At 32.0% G+C, this 22567-nt stretch overlaps 1 protein-coding gene across 2 annotated transcripts in view; it reads right to left on the bottom strand.

The window, feature by feature from the left end:
* Positions 1–22567, bottom strand: part of LOC143188507 (uncharacterized) — a 40220-nt gene that overhangs the window by 14767 nt on the left and 2886 nt on the right. Inside the window, exons 2-3 of one of the 2 annotated variants that reach the window (XM_076392820.1) lie at positions 11990–12147; positions 9890–9990 (exon numbers count right to left, since the gene is read on the bottom strand). In XM_076392820.1, coding sequence (XP_076248935.1) covers positions 9890–9990; positions 11990–12114 — 226 coding nt within the window. In that variant the 5' untranslated portion in view covers positions 12115–12147. Of the gene's footprint in view, positions 1–9889; positions 9991–10896; positions 11055–11989; positions 12148–22567 lie in introns of those variants that run through there. The other variant, XM_076392821.1, reaches the window with a different exon arrangement.

Genomic DNA, 22567 nt, shown 5'->3' with positions numbered 1-22567 from the left:
ATGAAAAAATCCTGACTAATCAAAGTTATGCAAAATAAAGTATGGTATAATAAATATAGTAGGGAAGAGCGGGAAAAAATAACGTTTTTTACATTTGACCTAACAGCCAATTACCTTTTAAAGATATAAAAACAAAAGATATAGTTTAAGAAAGTACGTTTAAGCTTCATGTGATAAGTAGTTAAAAAGCTATGGCTGTTTTCCGCAGTTACTGTGAAAAAATGTTTTTAGTTAATCTTCTTCAAAACAAGAAGATTAACTTCAGCTCCTCAGTATGTTACTTTCGTTCTGAAGGGTGAGGAAATATTTTTTCCAATGTAATCAAATATATTATTATAGAAAATGATAGAACCAAGCATTTAAATAAACATATTTTAAGTAACGATAAAAAAAATATTTTAAATAAAAAAAGATAAAAAGCATAACCAATTTCGTACATTTTTTTGATATCGTGTATTGGTTAAATGATATTTTTATATACTCCAAATTACAATTATGACAGACGTAATGAAGATCACTTATGGTACAATCTTCATGGGACCAACCCTTATAATTTAGATATTCGATCCACTTCTCTTTCGAACAGCTTTTACGAAAGGACGCCAAGCAAACCAGACATATACAGTCATTGTTATGTCAAGAATTTCTATACTATAAAAAGTTCTATAGTATAGTTCTATAGTTCTATAGTAACATGTTACTTTCGTCCCCATAGTAACGTGTTACTTTTGTCTCCACCCACATTTTTTAGAATAAAATTCTTATACTCTATGAAATACGAAAGACTTATTGAAAATAAATACAACTTCTAAAAACATTATCTAAGAATACTATGGCAAATGGTTGGCTCAATTTTTATAATTTAACTATGGATATTAACAAGAAAACCAAAAGAACAGGAACTTATCTAGATGATCTAAATACACAAATTCAGCATAATTACTTGCAAGTCGTGTTATTGCTCAGCTCCAATTAATGAAAGAAAGAATACACTACTATACACATGTAACTGTGTAAAAGAAATTTTCTAAAAATTCTTGTGGAAGGGGGAGGGGTTGTTACTCTCATGATGCCATTACTTTCGTGCCCGCTTTGCCCTCCAATAATATTTATTGTATAAGTTCTCTATAATTAAGGTGTATTGAAAACAATATAATGAACGCAAAAAGATTAAAAGTATATAAAAATCGGACTAAAAATAGACATTGTATGTGAAAAATTGAACTAGTACTGTTTTGTATTCATTGTATTTGTATATAGGTAAGTGATGTCAGAATGACGAAAATGATTAAAAGGGACGTGATTACGAAAATAAAACTTCATTAATTGAAATTTCGGGCGATATTAATTATTAGAAATTGTAACGTTTGTTGATCAATGATTGTAACTATACGACATACTCAACCACGTAGCAAGCACATGGTGGTCATCCCTACTTAACATACGTGCACAAAACGTTTTATGTATACGTGCACAAAATGTCGGAAAGAGAAATAAGTATTACAAAAGTTCATGTGGTAAGCATTTTATTTTTGTTCGCGGAAAAACTATCATATGACTACAATATGATTCATTGTGAATCAAAGCGAATGCGTCACGTTGTTTTCTTGACGCTGACATACCCCTAGCTACATTTATTCTTGAATTCCTGAGGGTATTGTTCGAAAACAGACGACTTTTTGTAGGATTTAAGACCCACATTTAAAATATAGGTATACTACTGATCTTGCAAATTTTGTTAACTAATGTATTGAACTCTTTTTGTGAAAAGTTTTAATATATCGCAACCCCGAGTATGATCAAAGATGCTTTCAGCATTAGTAAATCCCACTCTATAACTTATTATGTGACTGAATACTAAAATTTGTATTATCGATGTCTTAATTATATATCGATAATTGTTTAGTTTGTAAACAAAATTATCAATAAAATATTGATAATCGATTCGCTCATGACTAGGTAAGAGTAAAAATCAAATTGAAGATTCTTAGTCACTGGGATATAAAGGGTAAGGTGGTATCGTAGTTGATATTAGCCCTTGACTTTCGAGCCCTTGAGTTTGTTTTGCAAAATTTGAACCATGCTTAACGCAAAAAGGTTTATTGTTAGTACAGAATAAAATCATAAGAGTAATGATAAGGACATGCTTCTCGTGAATCGACGAACTGTGCTTTATGTTGTGTTTCATATTTGTGTCGTCGCACTTGGCTGCGAATGCTGGATCAAGTTTCGTTTCTCATGTTTAATACAAAGAAATACGAAAAAGTACGGTTATTGCGTCAATAAAACGAATTATTATTCACACGAGCATGCCACGTCGTGGCACCAGCCAAGTTTATATTTACGCGATTATTGCCGAAGAATTCTCACAAATTCGGTACGGCCTTGCTGTATTCTTAGGTTCTTTGGTTTTGGAGCCTTGAATATTGGATATCAACGTTAGACCATGGAAACAAAAATACATTCATAGATTTAGAAATAAATTTGTATTGCATGTCAGCAATAATTTGATTGAAACGAATTGTAGAACATTTCATATCAGGTATGTTATTATTACGTGACAAAAGTAACTTGTTGATTGTCTCATCATGCGTACGTGGGTAACGGTCTTACACAATTGTGAGTAATGCGTATTAACATACTTACATATAATGTTAACAAAATTTTCAAAGCAGAATCACCGGAAAAAGAGGAACTTGACAAGGTAAATAACTTTACAGATTCATTAAAAATAGTTTTACGTAAGAATAGTGTTAATATATGTAGTATAAAGAATTTCTAATGATTGTAAAGTCCCAAATATATGCATACTATTTCAGTGTAGAGTAATTTTAAACTAAAAAGAAGAATTAAGGGATGCTTGTCGTACTTAAATATTATTGGCTTCGAAAAATAATTCTCCTGAAGAATTAGATATAAATCTAAATTATGTTAGCAAAGATTTATGTAAATATACACATTCATCAAGAGTTACTGAGTAATTGATATTAGGGATATACTTAATGTTGAAGGCTGACAGGTAATAGAACACTAGTAGGTATGCTTTGTTGGATTTTTAAAAATTAATTTTGAAATAAAAATAATTACACAAAAGATTATTCTAAGTTTTAAATTCTCTTTTTGCAAGATTACCTGTTTGAGGGGTGCAAGATTTATGTTAATTGAAATACAGTGTACAAACAGTTTCTAGGATAACGTCATTTAGCCTTTTTCTATACTTGTAAAGATATAATGTGCATGTCAAGAATGGTAAGTTGAGTTATACTAACAATAAATTAGAAAGATAGTACATAGTATACAAAATGCTAAATAAAATACATGAAATACATACTTATAAATTGCCTTTTGTACACTACTCTAGTTAAGATGAATAGAAATCTTGGAAAATATACTCACAAAAGTAATTGGCTTTATACATGTAGGTATACAGGTGTCCGAAAAGTCGGAGCCAAACTTGTACTACATGTTAATAAGATCGAGTTTTTTTCTTCACTTGACGTCATTATCATGTAGTAAAAGATTGATCCCGACTTTTCTGAACACCTTATATATCCTTTATTTTCCGAAACTCCAAACCACTTTACTTTCTCTTAAAAACACCTACAGTTTTGAATAGATATTCTACTTTTAAATTGTGGGAGGCGGACGATTTATTTTCTAAACTTATACTCTATTTTAATTAGGTTGTGTAAAATAGAAAAATACTTTATTGTTTATTTTTTATTTCCATTTATTTTGCTAATCCGCAATTTACTTTTTTCATAAATTACCATACGTGTAGACGTACACAACCGACAGTTTTTTCGGTTTGTCTAAAGATTGATTACAGACTGAAAATTCTTTGTATTCTATCCAATGGATGAGAAAACAATCGATATCTAAAATTCTGTTAAAGTTGTAATTGACCTTTAGTTAGGCCGATGGAATTGTCAGTTGTGTGCGGCTAATATATTATTTATTTTTTTGTTTCTGATAATAAGTATGTACTTCAATTTTGTTTAATAATATTTGTAATATAAGAATAAATTTAAGATGTTTAACTATCCGTAATTTTGTATTATATTTTGTTTTCATTTTACTCATTCCTAATGAGTTACAGTTTTAACATCAAATTTAACTATAATTTAATTTTAATAAGTACCTAACGAGAGATGGTTAGAAGTTACCAATTTAATTTTTAATCTGATTTTCAGAAAATATTATTTAAAAAGAAATATTGAGTACTATTTAAACATTTCAATTATATGTAGTTATGAGTAATATTTTTGACATCCATTTTATTTAAACTAAGAAAACTAACTCAAGTTTACCCTGTGCATATGCACTATTTCTTCGTTATAAACTAGTTTTTGTTTACCATAAATATTTTTTGTAATTATTTCATTATTTCTTTTATTTGCATTTTAAAGGTAAAATATAAAACACAAACATATAAAGCAACTTCAAGAACGTAATTTTAATATGTCCTAAGTTCTTTATTTATATCAAGATCTGAATTTAACGAACAAGTGTTACAAATATTTCTTTTACGTTAAGAATTTTCCATTTAGCGACTCTTTCTCTGTATTTTATACAAATTTATGGTAAAAACGTTTTATATAAAATTTAACATATTTTTGTAAAACTTGAAACTATATAGACTTTATATGCCTTACATAAGATGAAAGAGTTCTGACATTCCTCTACATTACAGAGGGTGCGTGACTCACGAAAAATGTGAAAAGAAAACACATCCAAACAAAAATTACTTTAGTAATACGATATCAATGACTTTTATTTGTTTTTAAAAGATGAAAAACTTTTAACGAGTCATAGAGGTCAATCATTCATCATATTCACAGATTTGATGTTGCGCGAAATTCCAAACAATTTTACCCATATTATTCTTGCCGTGATAAGAACACAAAGAAAATTGCCCCACTTGTATTAAATTGTTCTCTATTAGTCATGGATACACAAATAGGCATATGTTAAAATGCACTCTGCCAAGGAACGAATTGGAACAGTATTCCTTGTAAGACGTACCGTTGTTCCCGCGCGACTTTATAAAAGAAGTCACTCAGCTACCAAGTAGAAGAAAACGATTATGCCAAAACGGACACTCGCCAACAACTAACGCTACCCCGGAGTCACCTGTACCTTTCATTATCGCAAGGAACGACCTAGCCACCGATTTTAGAGCTTTCCTGGTGGCTGGCCAAAAGGTGGGGGATGATACTGATAGGTAGGGAGATGTTACAGACTTCGGGAGAATCACCGTTTAAAGAATGACAAGCATTTTCTATTAACTATGTCCACGTCATGTCTCTATTAACGTTTGCACCCAACACAGATGAGGGGTTGTCTAAATCACATTACCACGCGTGTTATTTGTAAGTGATATGTTGATTTATACGAAAAGAGTAGAGAGCTGGCTTCAAAATGCTTGAAACCAAGTTCATCTACTAATACCTTGGAAATGTGTTTCTGTTTCTAAGATTGGAATAAATTACTTGTGATCGAATATTGTTGATTTTATATTTCCTGTTTGTAAAATGATTGAAGAAACAAATTGCAAAATCTAGAAGCATATTGTATCGTACTTATAAGTAGAGAAAAAAGATTTTGATAGGGTAGTTTGGTACCAATTTCAGTGTAGGTTTGTAGAATAACCTTTTTGAACATTCAAACAAATCATGGTAAATCTTTTGTGAAGTACTCTAAATTTCTAGCTGCTTACATATTGTATTAAGGAATAGAACATTTGTAGGATGCAGCTAATACCATTGTTAATATTCCAAAATAAAAGCTGCAACAAATTTATGTATTTCTATTATTTTATTATATCTATGTTTCTAAATCATTGATACTCTTAAAAACCAATGTTCAACTTTCTGAATTACTTTTCATGAGGTTCCTTCTTTTCCAATTTGTGTTATGAAGTTTTATTAAGTTCCATTATTAAGTTTTAATAAAACTGAAACAATCTATAGCCATATAATATTGAAAATCGACGTAGTGAGCTATCTCTTATTCTCTGTGCTTTGAAAACGTTGATGAAAACAACTTAATTTTTTTTTGTCAAATATTTTATGTTACTGCGTAAAAGATTTTAGGTTTAATCTTTATACATACGTATTTATGTATGCAGATATAATTGATAATTTTTTAAGGTATGTACATTAAATTGTTCTGTACAAATTAATAAATTTATCTATTAATAAATAGATGTTATCATATTTTGTTAAAGAAGATAAATAATGTTAAATATAACAATACGTAACCTTAGACTAATAGAAATACATTTTTCACCTAATCTTACAATTAGTGCATTCATTTGATCCATACTAATAATGGAGCATAAGATTGTTTAGAAATGAAAACAGAGTAACCAGCAAGTGTGAAGAAATTCGTTCATTTAATTTCTCATTACCTCACAATTGCACCCATAATTAACAGAACTTCACAGTCGATTTTCTCGAAAACGATGCTCTACATAAAAAATTGTTATTCTACATTATCGACTTATTTTTGTACGATTCATAGTAACCTTTCGTTTTGTTGCATGATTTTGGATACATTCTGTATTTAATTCAATGAATAGTTTTATTCTGTGATTTAATAAGCAACAGAATGAAGTCATTAATATGAAAAGTATTATGTGTTGGAAGAATAAGACGTTGAAGTATAACGTTTTTTATAAGTCAAGAAATTAAGTTTATTCTCTACAATGACATGTACAAAGTTAAAAAGAAAATATTTTATAGATATCTTTTCTTCCATTTGCTAACGAATATTGAAAACTGCTTAAAAGTATGTTATTCTAACGTACAAAAATAGTCTTCCATTTTTAGGTTTCCTTAATTCGGTAAATTTTATTTCCTTCCCTTTCACAAGACATATTATCATAGTTATCTATTTTGTTTTTAGTTAATGTTATTAATAACTGGAATTCTTTCCTACTTTGCTAAAATAAAGTGGATCAATCGTTACAACTTTTTTCAATAATTAAAAGCTTTGGATTCTCTTTTCTTTTCTAGAAAACAAATATTTTTTAAATAATATAAAAATAGTTGATATTAGTGATTATTACAAAACTGATTTTGAGAATGATTTTAATTATTATTGTAGATGTGTATGTATAAAACTCGAACTGTTGCTTTCGTTTTGTTACTTTCTCTTTTATTTTATCCTTTTCTATTAGGTATGTCTCAAAACTCAATAACATGTAATAACCCAAACTGGACTCATGTTAAATTTGGAAGAACATTTATCAGGAACATAGTTTCCAAGAATTATTACATTTATTTATAGAAGTCTTTCTTACAGCAATGCAAATACTAGTCAATATATCTACTATCTCTTCTGCATCATAAATGCAGTAATATATAGTCTATGAAAATAAACTGTGTTGTGGATTGTATAAAATGTTAAATGAAATGAAAATTTTTAAATCTGGTACAGACAAATACGACGATGTTGTTGCTACTTTATGGCATAATTTAATTGCTGACGATTGCATGATCATATGCACTACTTTATTAAAAACATAAGTCCGCTGAATCATATAGCGATATTATTCACTTGTCTGCTTCGAGCCTAAAGAGAATATAGACATATATGTAGTTTAGATAGTATTAGAAAATAATATTCCAATACCTCAAAATACCTTATGTTTAATAATTGTACGTTGAATAGAAAAAAATTCGACAATTTGACAATTTTATTGTAACATTAATTAAGAAAAAGTAATTTTAAGCTAATTTAAAGGAACTTTAATTCTCAGCTTTAAAGAAAATTTCTCTCATAAAATAAGGTTCCAGTAGTTGACTGTCCCGATACCTGAACACTAACGTTAACTTTATTCAATTTTAGGCTTAAATTCTAATTTATTAGGTATACCTAGTTAAAAATAAGAGCTATTATCATAAAATAGTATTCATGGCTACTGGGACCTCATAATGTAAGCAGAGTAAACCCTCCTATAAAGCGGTTTCTATATAAAACAGAGTAAAAATTGCGACAGCCGGTAGTCTTAAAACGCGATGTTTCTATAATATGTACACTGTTACGGTTGAAATTAATGGGGAATTCCCCTATTTCCATATACCACGCACGAATTTTTCTGTTTTATACTAATTCTAAGTTTCTTATAATGCGGTATAAATTAGTCGCGTTATAGGAGGGTTGACTGTATTGGGACATGCAGTTAGAGGTTGTTCACATACTGGGACATTTATTTACTTTACTGTTTATTTATTAACTCAATGTCAGCTGGGACATCCTGAGGCTGACCGATTGAGTGATAAGAAAGAAAAAATGGAATCTTTAAATGTAATTCTTCATAGCAGTTACTAATATAAAAATACACGTATAAATATTTAGACCTACAAAAATTAAAAGAACTTCAGTTTCTTCAAATAGAAAATTCTTGTTTAAGAGATCATTGGTTAAAAATTTCTTCGTTTTAACAAAAAAAGAATATTCTAAATGGGTTTAGGAATTTATGATTAAATATAGTTCTTGCAAATCAGTGGTTCAAAAATGGAAAAGTAGCTCAAAGCTGCATGCAAGTAACATTGTTAGCATTCACCTCTCCGTTGATAGATCAAATCAGCATTTTTGAAAGCGATGTTAGTCGCCCTCGCTCACGATTAGCAGCTTGCAGCGCAAGACTCGCTTCTGGTTAGTCTTCTTCGTTAGATTAACGTGCGACTTCATGTTTCGACAGCTGAAATTGTGGATCAGGTTCGCTCTTTTTGTGCAATCTATGCTACTGTCAATAGTGTCAATTCGTTTCCCAACGATGGAGGTTGTTTCTTGTGAACAAAGTTACGAACAATTTCATGAATAATTAAAAACAAATAAATATATAGATATATTCCTATATTTCAATATACATACTCACTATTCCTAATATCAAAATCTCTTACACATAGTTCTTGTTGGATTTTCAACAACTGATTAATGATCACTGATTATGAAAGAGAAAATCCATAAAATGACTCTATTTTTGTGGATAAGTTACCCACAATAACTATTTATGTATAATGTTATGTATAATGAATAAATAAATAAATGAATAAGTAAGCTAAGTATCTTCTCCCATTTAATATAAGTGATAACCATTTTCTTCTAAAAGAACCTTTTTTATTTATGTAAATCTTTGTCTCTAGAAAATCTAACGCAACAAAAAGAATCTTTTATCAGACTCCTGTTCAATAGTATATACTGTGTAAGAAATATTTTAAATGTAGAATCAGGATGCAAAGAACATGTTTTCTGTGAAACAGTGTATGTAATTCATCAGATAAACGATGAAATCACAATTACACAGTCTGGATTTATCGGTACGAAATCTTGCTTAGAAATCTTGAAGACATTAGTTGGATGATTGTACAAGCAATATTTCATACACGTATATTTTGATTTTCCACCAGCCGAGAACATTTTGGTTTTGACTCTCAGCCAAGCGTTCGAAACAACGAGACTCACGTTTGCACGCTAAAACGAGAATTTGTTACAATGATGTAATATTAACTCGAAGAAACTAATAAATGCCAGATGATAATGATTCACATTTACAGAAATTGAAATCGAAGTTGTCCGACCATTTACTTCTAACGATGCTTTTGAATAAATATTTATAGAAATTTTAGACCCATCTCAAGCTAAATTTAAAGGTCGATTGAATCTTTTAACCCTGCGCTTTTGCTCACTTTCGCCAGCCAAGTTCATTGCACCAAATTACAGACATCTGTCCCGCGATTGCAGTCGCAAAATTCTTACGCTATCGTTTACCAGTTTGTTACCAGCTTCTCTATCGCAGAAATGACGCGATATCAAAAGTAGCAGCAAGAAACAATCTCCTCAAAAGACATCCTTATTTACTCAATTCTTATTTACTTACTTGGTTGGCCGGCTCGTTGCCTTGCCTCCTCTTCTTCCAGCATTCGTAGAACCGCACTGTTTTGCAAATTTGTTGGCTTGGCTAACTGGTTGAAGTCGATCCTAAAACAGCCATTGATACGCGTATTCGTTACTCACTAATACTCACGATTAATTATTATAAACATGGGGCACACTGACATAGTAACAACTTTCAGTTCAAAATTCTATTTTGAGAGTTTATAGAGCTAGTTTTCTTTTTTTGGAACACTTATCCCCACTGTTCCGAATAACTGGAGGACCATTTATCGTTCAACTAGACACTCAATACATCGAGTAGTTGTTTCTCTTCTGCAGGGTTGATCACATATCTGTTTATATTTGTTTATTCAACTTAAATATTATTGAAAAAGATGTAATATATAAACGCGGTAAATTTTTGAGATAAAAATCCGTTAAGATATAAAAAAAACCTTACGATATGATTAAGAAATGTGAAGATAAATATAATTCGACTTTTTTACAACTTTAAAAAATTCATCTCTGCAAAAATTAAAGATATTTTTATTGGATTAACACAGAAATACTGTTGAATTTCTTAATAAGTAGCCAAGTTCTTGTTAAAACTAATTTAGTAACTTTCCTGACCATCACGATGATCATTTTCTAACACTTTCTCCCATAGCTGTCATGCAGCTTATTATTATCTATAAAGTTTTCTATACGATAAAAACCCATTATTATGTTAAACCACCCCGTGAAGTATGTGTCCTGTTGGGTGTTTCACATTCAAACTTAAAAATTACGAACTTTTCGACACAGCGACTTGAATATAATGTGTACTTAGGAAAACGATTTCGCAAATATTAATTTCATTGAAGAGTAAAGTAATCCTGAGAAACAATACTTGTGGGATGGCCTATATTAAATACTTCTCCAGTATGGATACCAAGTTCCTCCAATTATCCAGTAATGTGATTCTCCAACAGCATTAAACATGTCGAAAATAGACTGGTGTTTGATCGTCACCTGGTCTGGGTCAGCATCTTGATCGGCAGCAAAAGGTACACGACAGGACAGAAGGGAAAGGCTGCGGCACACGAGAAAACCGGTGGTGAACCACGCACCCCGAGGCCACCAACGCGAAACTAAGTCAAGTACGATAGCGCTCGCGAGCTTTGCGCAACGGCTAGCCTCCGACCGGGGTTTATTTCTAACTCGTGTGATTCGGCCATCTGAAAATAACAGTCGACTCGCCAATGACGGCGAGACCGCTGATTCATCAACCTGCAACCGGTGAACATCTACCCGCTGATAGGATCGATACGATTTGGTCGGACGACACGTGGACCAGGTATAGCGTACTTTGATTGACGCAAGGTGGTCGCGATGTTAATAAACCTCCTTAACGCGTTGCAGAATAGTCTCGATTACACTTCCGGAGTTTCTTACGTATTACAGCATTTTCCCAAAATGCAGTGGAGTCTAAAACGGGGTGTACATATCTTGGCCAAATTCCAATTTTCAACTTTAACACTTAAACGAAGTAGGATTTCCATTACAAAAGCACCCTCCAGAACCTCGTAATCCAAACATAATACCGTTATCGCATAATTCCGTGACCGAAGAGGACGGATTTCAAAATCAGGGTTTTAAAACTGTGTTTATTTGTTTCAGAACTGACGTGAAAAATGATTTTTAAGGAAATCTCATTATGTTAAAGGTAAAAGCAATTGTTTTAATTATTCATTATGAAACATAAGACTGCAGGTATATTTCATGTATTTTAATAGGTAGACATGAACTTTCACTGATTTAGTGACAGCGTGAGCAATTGAAATCAGTGTTTAATGATTTAAACACATTTTTCTTTTGTTATTTGTTTAAATTGACATTACTCCAGTTGTGTACATTTTTTTTAGTTCATTAGTATTTTATACTCCTCATACACTCTTAAATATTGTAAGATTTTTTCGAGAATCATGTTTTTAAGCAGACTTGTTAATAATTATTACATGCAGGAAATATGATACTTTCTTTACGATACGATACTTTTCACAGCTTATTGTTATTTGATAATTAATTAATTAATTTAATAATGTAAAATCGTAAATTTGCTTACCCGACTGCACCGTTAGCCAGAATTTGAGTTTGCCTATCCAATGTTTCCTGTATCGCTTGTGGTGAATACAAATTTATTGGTGAATTGAATTGTTTGTTCACAAACGTTGCCCTTTGAGCGGACATTCTTGCGTTTTTGGTAGTCTCAGTTCGCAATCACTAGAAAATATCAAACAAAGAAATAAATAACATAGACAATTATTTTTTGCAAAAAAGATATGGAAAAATGATATTTCTTCATATTTTGATAAACCATTCGAAACTGATAATTATTAATATAAAATAATTGCTGTAATATATCAGGATTAAAAATAACCTCTCCGTAAAGAATAAAAAATGTGATATCTTGCATGATTAATATTCTCCTTTCGGAATAAATTTTCATTAAAACCAAAATGTTTTCTACATATTTTATCGTGTTTTACACTTTATAATCATGTAGATATTTCATTAAGATTGAATGTTTCTTTGTCAAAACTGTAATGACAATATACACTGTTAATAATAATTTTTACTGATAAATCCATACATCGCTGACGTTTTATCTTGGCTCTAAATAAATTTAATGTTAATACAACTAAATAATTTTGATACAATGTAACTTTTTTCTAGGTAGCATTTTACAGTATTGTCGAAACGAAATACACTACAGCTATAATAAATAAGAAACAAAGCCACCTTTAGCTATTATCTTATCGTATGTACTAAAAAGTAATTACAAATACAGGAAAATATGGGATCTATAAATTTTGTAAAATAAGAACTTCTCGTTAAAATCTAACGATAAAAACGATTTTCTTAATTAATTTTTTTCGCCTATTTTTTGAAAATTACAAGGTCTACATAAAATTTACGTAAAACTTCAAAAATATTTAGAAAAAAGTCTTATTTTTTTACTTTATCCATAACCCATAATATTTAAAATACCTATCGAAAATTCAACTGAAAATTGTCATTAGAAAATATGACGTGAGTCAGCGTATTCTACTATCCTTCAAAGAAGTAGGTCGAGCATGGCCAAAACAAATAAGGGATTAGTATAATTACTGTTTGGCAAGATAATGCCAAATCCCGAGTAAATCATTCAGCTAATCGAACATTAATCCAACTCTGACCACTAACCTAAGTGAATTCTACAAATCTCTCGCGCGCGCGTTACTCCCTCGTTATTTTCGAGGGTACTGCCAAAAGTTAAACGCGTGGACTTGTCCCGATTGGCACGCGAATAATCACAAAAAATATCGAAGGTTCGATCTCGTGTCTATTGAGCCCAAAGACTGACTCATTTGATTGCCTCTTACATAGAAATGAAAAAGAACAAAGAACTTCGTCAAGTGGGTTACAAATCATCGTCTCGATGTTTCGTCATCGCTCCCGAATGTTTGGTTATTCGATACTCAAACTGTTGGTGATCTCTTGGCTGTTTCGTCTTGCTATCTCGAAATTCATGCCAAGAAATATGTAGGGGCATTTTAGAGAAATGAGTGTGTCAAAACTTTTAGAATGAGGAAAGTAGCTGTCGACCACGCCTCCCTTAACTCGATATGTTAAACTGCGTTCACACGCGTCCGATGCTATGCATGATGAGACATGGTCACAAAAATGTCCCAAGTTCTTATATAAGTATTTACTTATTACAAAGAAAGGTATATAAAATTTTCTTCTGCTAAAAAATTATCAAATAATTTCCTTAATGATAAATCAATTTATCGACAAAATTTTTTGTTTTGAAACTACAAATAAACAAATCAAAGGTACAGTTTCTTAAAGTGACATAAAATCGATTCTAATAGGCATGTGTACAGGGTGTAAAAATATTAATAGTCACAGCTGAAGGTTTGAGGTTAATTTACACCTCTGGATCGGTGGACATTTGTAAAGAAAACCCGTCTGCAAAATTGTTTATAACATTAAAAATTAATACTAGTTTTCTTTATTACGTAATCGTATTCAGATTATTTAATAGGGTAAATGTTTGAGACGAATGGTATGCCGCTATTGAACCATTTAGTCAGAAAAAATTGTTAAAAACTTGGCATCGGTTTGACTGTGTAAAGTCACGCATAAGAGCATGGGCCCACCACGGCTCTGCTACGCGGCAACGCTACCCTGAACGAGAGGCCCAGCATAACGGTGTGCGTACCCCAACACTGAAGGCCTAGCAAAGCGCATTAACCTAATAAGTCTAATTCGAGTACCTTTTCTTTCTTTTCAATATTTCTAATATGACACGGCAAAATCAACAATCGTGAACTACAATATTGTATGTAATTATGACATATTTACTTACCTATTCGATGTTTAAATCTTCTATTTCCTGTTGTTTTATGCTATTTTTTAAAACACGTTCCATTTAGCACAAAAGTTATAAATTCGCTAATAATGAAATCCTTCTAAATAACACTGATAGTCAAACATTAACGATCAAGCACTGAGATATTAAAAACAGATAGCACTGCACCACTCGTAGCAGAAGTTTAAATAATAAATGACATATTGTGCTACAAATATACTGCATATATACATATAATACTAATAAAGTAGATTTAAACTAATTTAATAGACAAAAAACAAAAAGCTTTAAATAAAACAACAAGAAAATCAGCGGTCGCTTAGACATACTTTCGGTGTTGTTGTTAAAACGGTTCTGACCTTTTAGAGTTAGCCACTCAATTTTCCGAAAATTCTGAACTTGGAGTTGACAGTAACCAATTACCAATTTTGTGTGTCCTTCCGACGACATTCTCGAGAAAAGAGGAGGACAATAGAGAAAGTAACCCTGACTTTAACTGGACATCTGCGTTTACAAAGATTCAGATGTTGCGATGGACCATACAGAACTCAGGTCAGGTCAGAATCGTTTTAACACTGACATCGAAAGCACGTCTAAGCGACCGTTGATTTCCTTCATGCCTTATTTGAAGTTGTTATTTTTTAGTCTACTACAGTGGAGCAGTGGTATTTATTATTAGCGTTTCAGTGCTTGATCATTAGTGTCTGTGCTATTGTGATCACTAAATTTGTGCTCAATGAAAAGTGTTCCAAAAAATAGGGTAAAGATTTAAACATCAAATAGGTAAGTAAATATATTATAATTACATATAATATTGTAGTTCACGATTGTTGACTTTGTCCTATCATGTTGGAAATATTGAAAAGAAAGAACAGTTACTCGAATTAAACTTTAGTAGGTTAATGCACTTTGCTAGGCCTTCGGTGTTGGAGGTGTTAAGCGATCCATCCTGCATTCTTCCCTGCCGCCTGAGCGTCGCCACTAAGGATAAGGAGACGTACCCTTAAAGTGCTTGGTACTGTCGACCGCATCCCTCCGATTATCTCGTCTGGGCAATTAGGAGCATCCCTTAGTTCCCGCCAAAATTCCAAACCACCCACAACGACACCACTTGAAGGGTATAAAACCCGAAGCAACCTAGGCCTCGCTCTTCTATACCTAATCTGGACACCGAACGCAACGTATCTTTAGTCGCGACCCAGTGCGTACTTGTCTCTTTGTAAAAACGCCTATCTTTCAATAAATATTTGTTACGTGCGATCAGTGAGTCTTCGTGAAGACAACCCTTTTCCACTTCGTAACAGAGGTACGCACACCGCTATGTTGGGCCTCTTGTTCAGGGTAGCCTTGCCGCGTAGCAGAGTCGTGGTATGACTCTACACAGTCAAACTGATGCCAAATCTTTAACAAATTTTTCTGACTAAACGGTTCGTTTACGGCATAGGATTCCTCTCAAACATTTTCCCCATTAAACAGTCTGAATACGATTATGTAGTAAAGAAAATTAATTTTTAATGTTATAAACAATTTTGCGGACTGGTTTTCTTCACAAATGTCCACAAATCCAGAGGTGTAGATTCACCCCTTTCAGCCATGACCATCAATACTTTTACACGCTGTACATATGAGTTGGTTTTCCTGAATGAGGCACCTCTGAGCAGTGTGCTGTTCAATGTGCCATATGGAAACCACTCTGAATCGGACTTTATTTTTACATACACTCGTCTATTAATCCTTGTCTAGCAGTAACAGTATGAAACAGTCGGCGTTCCGAGAGTTAACGTTCCTTCAACATCTCGTTGGAAGGAGATAAAGGAGATAAAAAAGAAAGTTGATTTTTCTTCCAAAATACCCGAATTTTTTCTTTGTCATGCTACTATTCCTTTATTTCTCAAAATTTTGAAAATTCTCCTGGGTTAAAGATAGTACTTAATACGTTTAATACATCACTGTTTCAAGTTTTTATTTTATTGTCAGGTATTATATACAAGAAAAACCTGTGTAACTTTTGAAAATAGATTTTTTAATCCAAACTTTTTTCGAAGTAATTCAAATTTTTCAAATAGTCAGAATGAAATAAAAAGATAAAAAATACCTATGTACTTATTCAATGATGGTTCAAACGGTTATCCTCCCTTATGGAATGATTTGACATGCTGATGTAAGACGAAAATTAAGAATGATGGAACTATGTAAATATAAGCCTTTGTTTCTGAGTTATTAATTATGAAAAGTATATTTAAAGTCAATGGAATAGGTTTTCAAATCAGACACGTTTCATGTGTATTTTGGACGTTTTCTCAATAACTAATGACCTGAAAACGAAGCCTTAAACACAATTGTCACACTCTTAATTTTCCCCTTATTTGGACATATAGAATCTCTTCTCAAAATTTTTGACATCTATTGTCAAATAATCTGTATATGTAACAGAAAAAGTTCCTCAAAACCTCAAAAGCTCAAAGTTTCCTTAAAAAAGCTATGACATAAAGAACATTGCATTGGAGAGAAAAGTTTAAAAACTTGTGATGATAGATAATACACTTACTACTACACGAACATTAGGTTTTTTCTAACATGCTTACTTCTTAAAATTGTTATCATTAAAATGATTTAAAATCATTTTAATTAAAAGATATTAAACATTGAATTGCAAATTAAGAATAACTATAATGATTAAAATTATTATTATATATAATTCAAGTAAAATGATTTTATGAGTTGTTACGAGCCAAGGACTAGTGGAGTTCGGTCGCGCTGATGTGAACAGCGGATGATGTGAACAGGCCATATATGACTAATACGAAGAGTCACAGGATCAGAAACACTCACAGATAGGCTCATACATACATTATATTGCTATACATATAGATAGAAATCAAGGGGTGTCACATCTGGGGATCTTGGTGGGCAGTTTATTGGTCAAAACCGAAGATAATAACATACTAAGACACCAAATGAAACTGTGAGAAGTGCTCAGAACTTATGTCAACAGGAATGTACAGAAGTGGAAACATAAACAAAAGTCTGTATCGAGATCCATCTATCTAGGCCATAGTTAAGTGTACGCGTACTCGCTGAATATTCAAAATCGATTTTCTCGAAAATGAAATCTCAAATGAAAAAAATTTCATTCTTTATTTTCGATTTGTTTTTTTTATGTAGAATCACCCCCACCTCGGTTGTACCACCGATGCTGTAAACAAATTACACCAAGTACATAAAAAAGTCCAAAAGACACAAAGTACCATGAAATAAATCTTGCTTCTTTATGAATCATCAAAAACTAGAAGAAAATAATAATTAGAAAAAAAAATTTTATCTTTTCAAAATCTTGTGTAACATATAAAAAAAAGTATGAAATCAAAATGAGCTAAAAATATATGTAATCATCCAAACTTTAAACAATATTTTCGTTGGAATGTGTCAGAAATGCATTCAATACATTTTATTACATATTTTAAAAAATATCCTTCAAGTTAGATGTGTAACATCTACAGACTTATTTCGATGTTCGCCGCCTGAAAAGTTAAATACACTTGAGGTGATCAGGCAGGACATTCTGCATCCTTGCCCCTCACAGGCTTTCTTGTAATTTGTTAATTTAAATCGTTGACAATATGAATACACTATCATTATTTTACGTTTTTAAATAATTAAGATCATACATTAACGCCTTGCATTTTCGAACCACACCAAGTACTTAACTTCTAGACGGCGCGGCGGACATAGAAGTAAGTCTCTAGATGTTACATCTAACTTGAAAGATGTTTCTTAAAATACGTAATATAATATATTGAATGCATTTTTGACATATTCCAACGAATATATTATTTAAAGCTTGTATGATAACATGTATTGATAGTTCATTTTAATTTCGTACACCCTTTTTATACATTTGTACTGTTGGGACGCGCAAGATTTTGAAAAAAGTAAAAGTTTCTTTCCTAATTTTCTTCTAGTTTTTTGTGATTCATAGAAAAGCAAGATATATTTCATGGTATTTTTTTCGTCTTGGACTTTTTCATGTACCTAGGGTAATCTTTTAATTCTTTGAAGTTTTTTATTGGAATCACATTGACTACAACATATTCCATTTTAAAGTAAATCCCACACACCAAAGTAAAAATGATCAATTTGGCATAGAATTACACGATTGCAATTTTGTTATTTTTTATTTTTGTTTAATTTTCATGTCTAGAATCACCTCCTCTTATACAAAATGTTCGATAACAAATGCTAAACATTTTAATAGCTGATTCTACGAGCTAAAATAAAGCGAAAATCAAGAATGACGCAAATGCATTTGAGGCATCGTTTCAGAGTTATTCATTGTTGAGAAAATGGCTAAAGTACGCGTGAAATATGTCTGACTCGAGATTTGTTCTACTGGCTTTGCTGTGTCTGACTTGGGACTTATTCTACTACCGACATGCGTTAGCCAGCGCAGACATAACGATGTTAGTAGAGTAAGTTTAAAGTTAGACATTTCATGCTGATTTCAGGTGTTTTTTCAATTCAATACTTAACAAGTATGCAGCGAAGTTTAAATGTAATTTTCTTATTCTTCACTTTCGTCCTATTTTGACCTATGAAATAGCCCCTTAAAATTACTAACACCCTCTGTCGAATACTCTGTATTTTCCGACATTTTCAACATGATAGAGCCTATTCCTCTGTAATCGTCTGTTTTATATTTGATATCTGAAGACACTCTTCTCTTCAAATTCAGCATCAAAATTGTCCATATTACGTGCTACATCTGGCTTTCATCTGGTCCCCTTTTTCGTTGTCAATAAGCAAGAAATTCTGATGCATTTCGTAATATGTTATGCGAACGATTGCAACCAATTCCGCCGAGTTAATTTGGCAAAACAATATGAAAGCGTTCTCCTTTTTGGCATTACGAATTATGAACCATAAAAGGAATATTATAAGAACAAGAACCAACAGTGCACAGGTAAAGTTGAATTTTGAGTTATATAGGGTCAGTCGAGGATCAGAGCAAATCTTTGATCACCACCCATGCGAGAGCTGTAACATCGAAGTCGAGGGGTATCGCGAGTGTACTCCGCGAAGTCCGAATCCGCCTCCTTAGACTGTCGACAAGAGAATCCGCGAAGTTCGAGAAGAAAAGTGTGCAATAAGGAAACCGTGTCGAGAAGCGACCATGAACGACTAGCCACCAGCTAAACCTACAAGGTGACGACTGTACAGACAGCAAACACGAGTTGGTATGTAATTTGTATCTTGTTAAATATATGAAACTGTTAAACCAAAGTATAGTCTACCAGCTCACTTCTCCTCTCTCCTTACTCATTTACTTCCAAGATAAGTTCAATCCTAGGCGTGCTTTAGCATTTTGAGCAAGAATCCTTAAGGTTGATCTTCGCCGCTCGAAATGACCGCCTGTCTAGTTAGGACATAACATATGAAATTCTATAACCTTTTCTGTCATTCCATCAAGAGACTTTTTTCCACTGAGAAATGGTTCAATTCTGATATCTTCTTGCAATGGTTATACTAGATCTAATATTCTATTTGAGGATAATATTCGATTCTCTATACTCGATTCTCCATCATTTGTCGTATACCAAATAATTTTCCATTTACCCTAATTCGTTAATATTTTTAGACATCCACCAAACTGCAGTTAACATGACTTAGCAGTACTTTTATCGCAAATATTAAACAGTTAATTGACTTACAAAACATTTTTCAAAAATCTACCAGACAAAGAAACCACTTTACAATAGAGAAATAATTTTACTGATAATAATACGATATAAGAGAACAGTTTCGTTCGTTACCTTCGGTTTTATTCTCATCAACACAAAGAAACTAAATGCTACCGTCAGAAAGAAATGAGATATGCAATTACGAACATAGAACAGTGATAATCCAAAAATATTGTTCCTATTTTACGATGCTTATGAAATATTTAAATTTTTATGTAAAACTAAGTTTTCCAATTTTTACCATTACGTGTCAGTAAATATATCTATCTTTTCAACATAATGAAGCGTTCGAGAATGCTGTACTTATTAGTGAAAAGTTTAGTGAATCGTGACAATTTCGCAACCCGTTGAGAAAAGATAAGTTTAATTAATTCATATCGCGTTATATGGAAACCGCGTTATAAAAAAACTCAGAATTGTTATATGGAAAAGAGGGAAATTCCCTATTAATTTCAACCGTAAAAGTATACATATTATAGAGCCATCGCGTTTTAAAACTATCGCGTTACATGAAAACTGCGTTATGAGAGTACTGCGTTATAGAAGAGTTTACTGTATATGCTATTTTGTATTACGTATGGTGTAATATGCACTTTCTTTAAGATCCATCACGGTGGCTCACCTATTTAAAAGACTATGATATTTCTGAGTCTAGCAAGACTATAAAGGGGATATTCAATGTTCAGGCAATTAGTTACTGAGCCAACTTTTTGCACAATATAAAATAGCATATAACTAAAAAACTAAGCATTTTCAAGCACAGATACTCATGAGCTTTTTTCATTGTCTTACGTATATAAAAGCAATCCTACAAACATGTCCTACATTTTCTGATACCGTCTGTATAAGTATTTTGATATAATATTTTATCTTTTATATTTATAATAAAGACATTTTGTTAATAAAGAAGAATTTGATAAAATGCCTTAAAAATATTATACGATCAGAAATAATAGATACACATAAATCCCTAAACATAAATATATAATTTATATATTTACACAAATATATAATTTATATATTTACACAAATATATAAATCCCTTTTTAAATACTTATACATTTATAAATTACTAAATATTTTTTAAATAAATGACATTACCTATGTGTATTTTTTCAAGATTTCGATTTTTGCGCGTCTTGCTTTTTTCTTAATTATAATTGAAAATATTTAGATTGCAAAAGTAGGACGGAAAGGGAAGGCTAGGATCAATCAGTATCTTTTGTATGCATTATCTTAACGTATCAGAGACATGTAAGGTTGAAACAAACAATTTAATTTTGGTAATACCAACGATTTCGGTCAATTTATAGCATCTTTATGCATGCAGTTCCCTTTTGTCTGTTTCGCAAAACCTTGATCTCCCCATTACCTGTGGCGCACGTGGTTGGCTAAGTGTTAAGTTGAAATTTATAATAGTGTTAATTATCGAATACTATCAATTAGAGTGTACTTTACAGAACATTTTTTGTACTTTTAGAGGTTACTTATTTATAATATTTGAAGTAAGACACTTCCACGTGAATATTAATCTTTAAGTGAAATGGTACGGACTTATAAAAGAAAGACAGATTGGCAGAAATTGATCCGAAACATTGATGCAGGAAGCCGTTGAAGCTATTATAGAAAAGGAAATGAACTATTGCAAGGCAGCTACTGTTTTTGAAGTTCCCCAAATTAAGTTCGAAAAAAAATAGCTCTTTACGAAAAAATTCTCATCAGCTACTTAAAACTAGATCATGAAATGCAGTCTTTACGTATTGAGCTGGTCAATTATCTGCAAAAAAATAGTTGTATACCGTTACGTAAATAATAATTATTTTTTTGTACTTTTTGTGTAATACTTAAGAGAATTATTTTGGTACAGTTTGTATACCTAAATAGAAATACTATATCTAGGAAATACTATTAATTAGAGACAGGTATATCTTCAACAAGTATAATGTTCTATAATAATTTTGCCTTCATGTCCCCATTTTGTTCCCCTTTCTTCTAATTACATTTTTCGGTGCATTTACCGTAGGCAAAGTACGGAGAAATCGTATAATAATAAATATAAAATAAAACAGGAAAAACTTTTGACAATATCATGGGAGCAGAGGGATTTGACGCAACATCGGCCCGATCAGTTGTTTGGAACTCGGTTACGCCGCTACTAATGGCCGGAAACTCGGACGAAAACAGCGAAGAATTGAAAAAGGAAGATACGTAAGCGAGCGAAGTGCGCGTTTATCTTATGAAAGTTTCGAATTCTCTCTGACGCGTCCCTGCCGAGCGGCCACCGGTAGTCTACTGCAGTTATTTTTGCTACGAAATTCCTCCGAATATATCTACATCGTCCGCAAAATCTCTACATCTCCGTCTTCCACCTCGTGATCCGAGCGCCAATAGTACTTCTGGGTCGTATTAGATTACAACGGAATCGTGATTCGTTGAGCTACCGGAAACGCGGCCAAACTTTTCGAAACTTTCGGGCGACGATTAGTCTCGGAGATCTGCGACGATCTCTATTTTTCGGGTCACACGCAATAAGGTGAAATGAAGAAAT

The sequence above is a fragment of the Calliopsis andreniformis genome, chromosome 2, assembly GCF_051401765.1.
Source record: "Calliopsis andreniformis isolate RMS-2024a chromosome 2, iyCalAndr_principal, whole genome shotgun sequence".
Classification (NCBI taxonomy): Eukaryota; Metazoa; Arthropoda; class Insecta; order Hymenoptera; family Andrenidae; genus Calliopsis; species Calliopsis andreniformis.
Note: the sequence above shows the minus strand (reverse complement) of the source record. Positions and strands in the feature narration are given on the sequence as shown.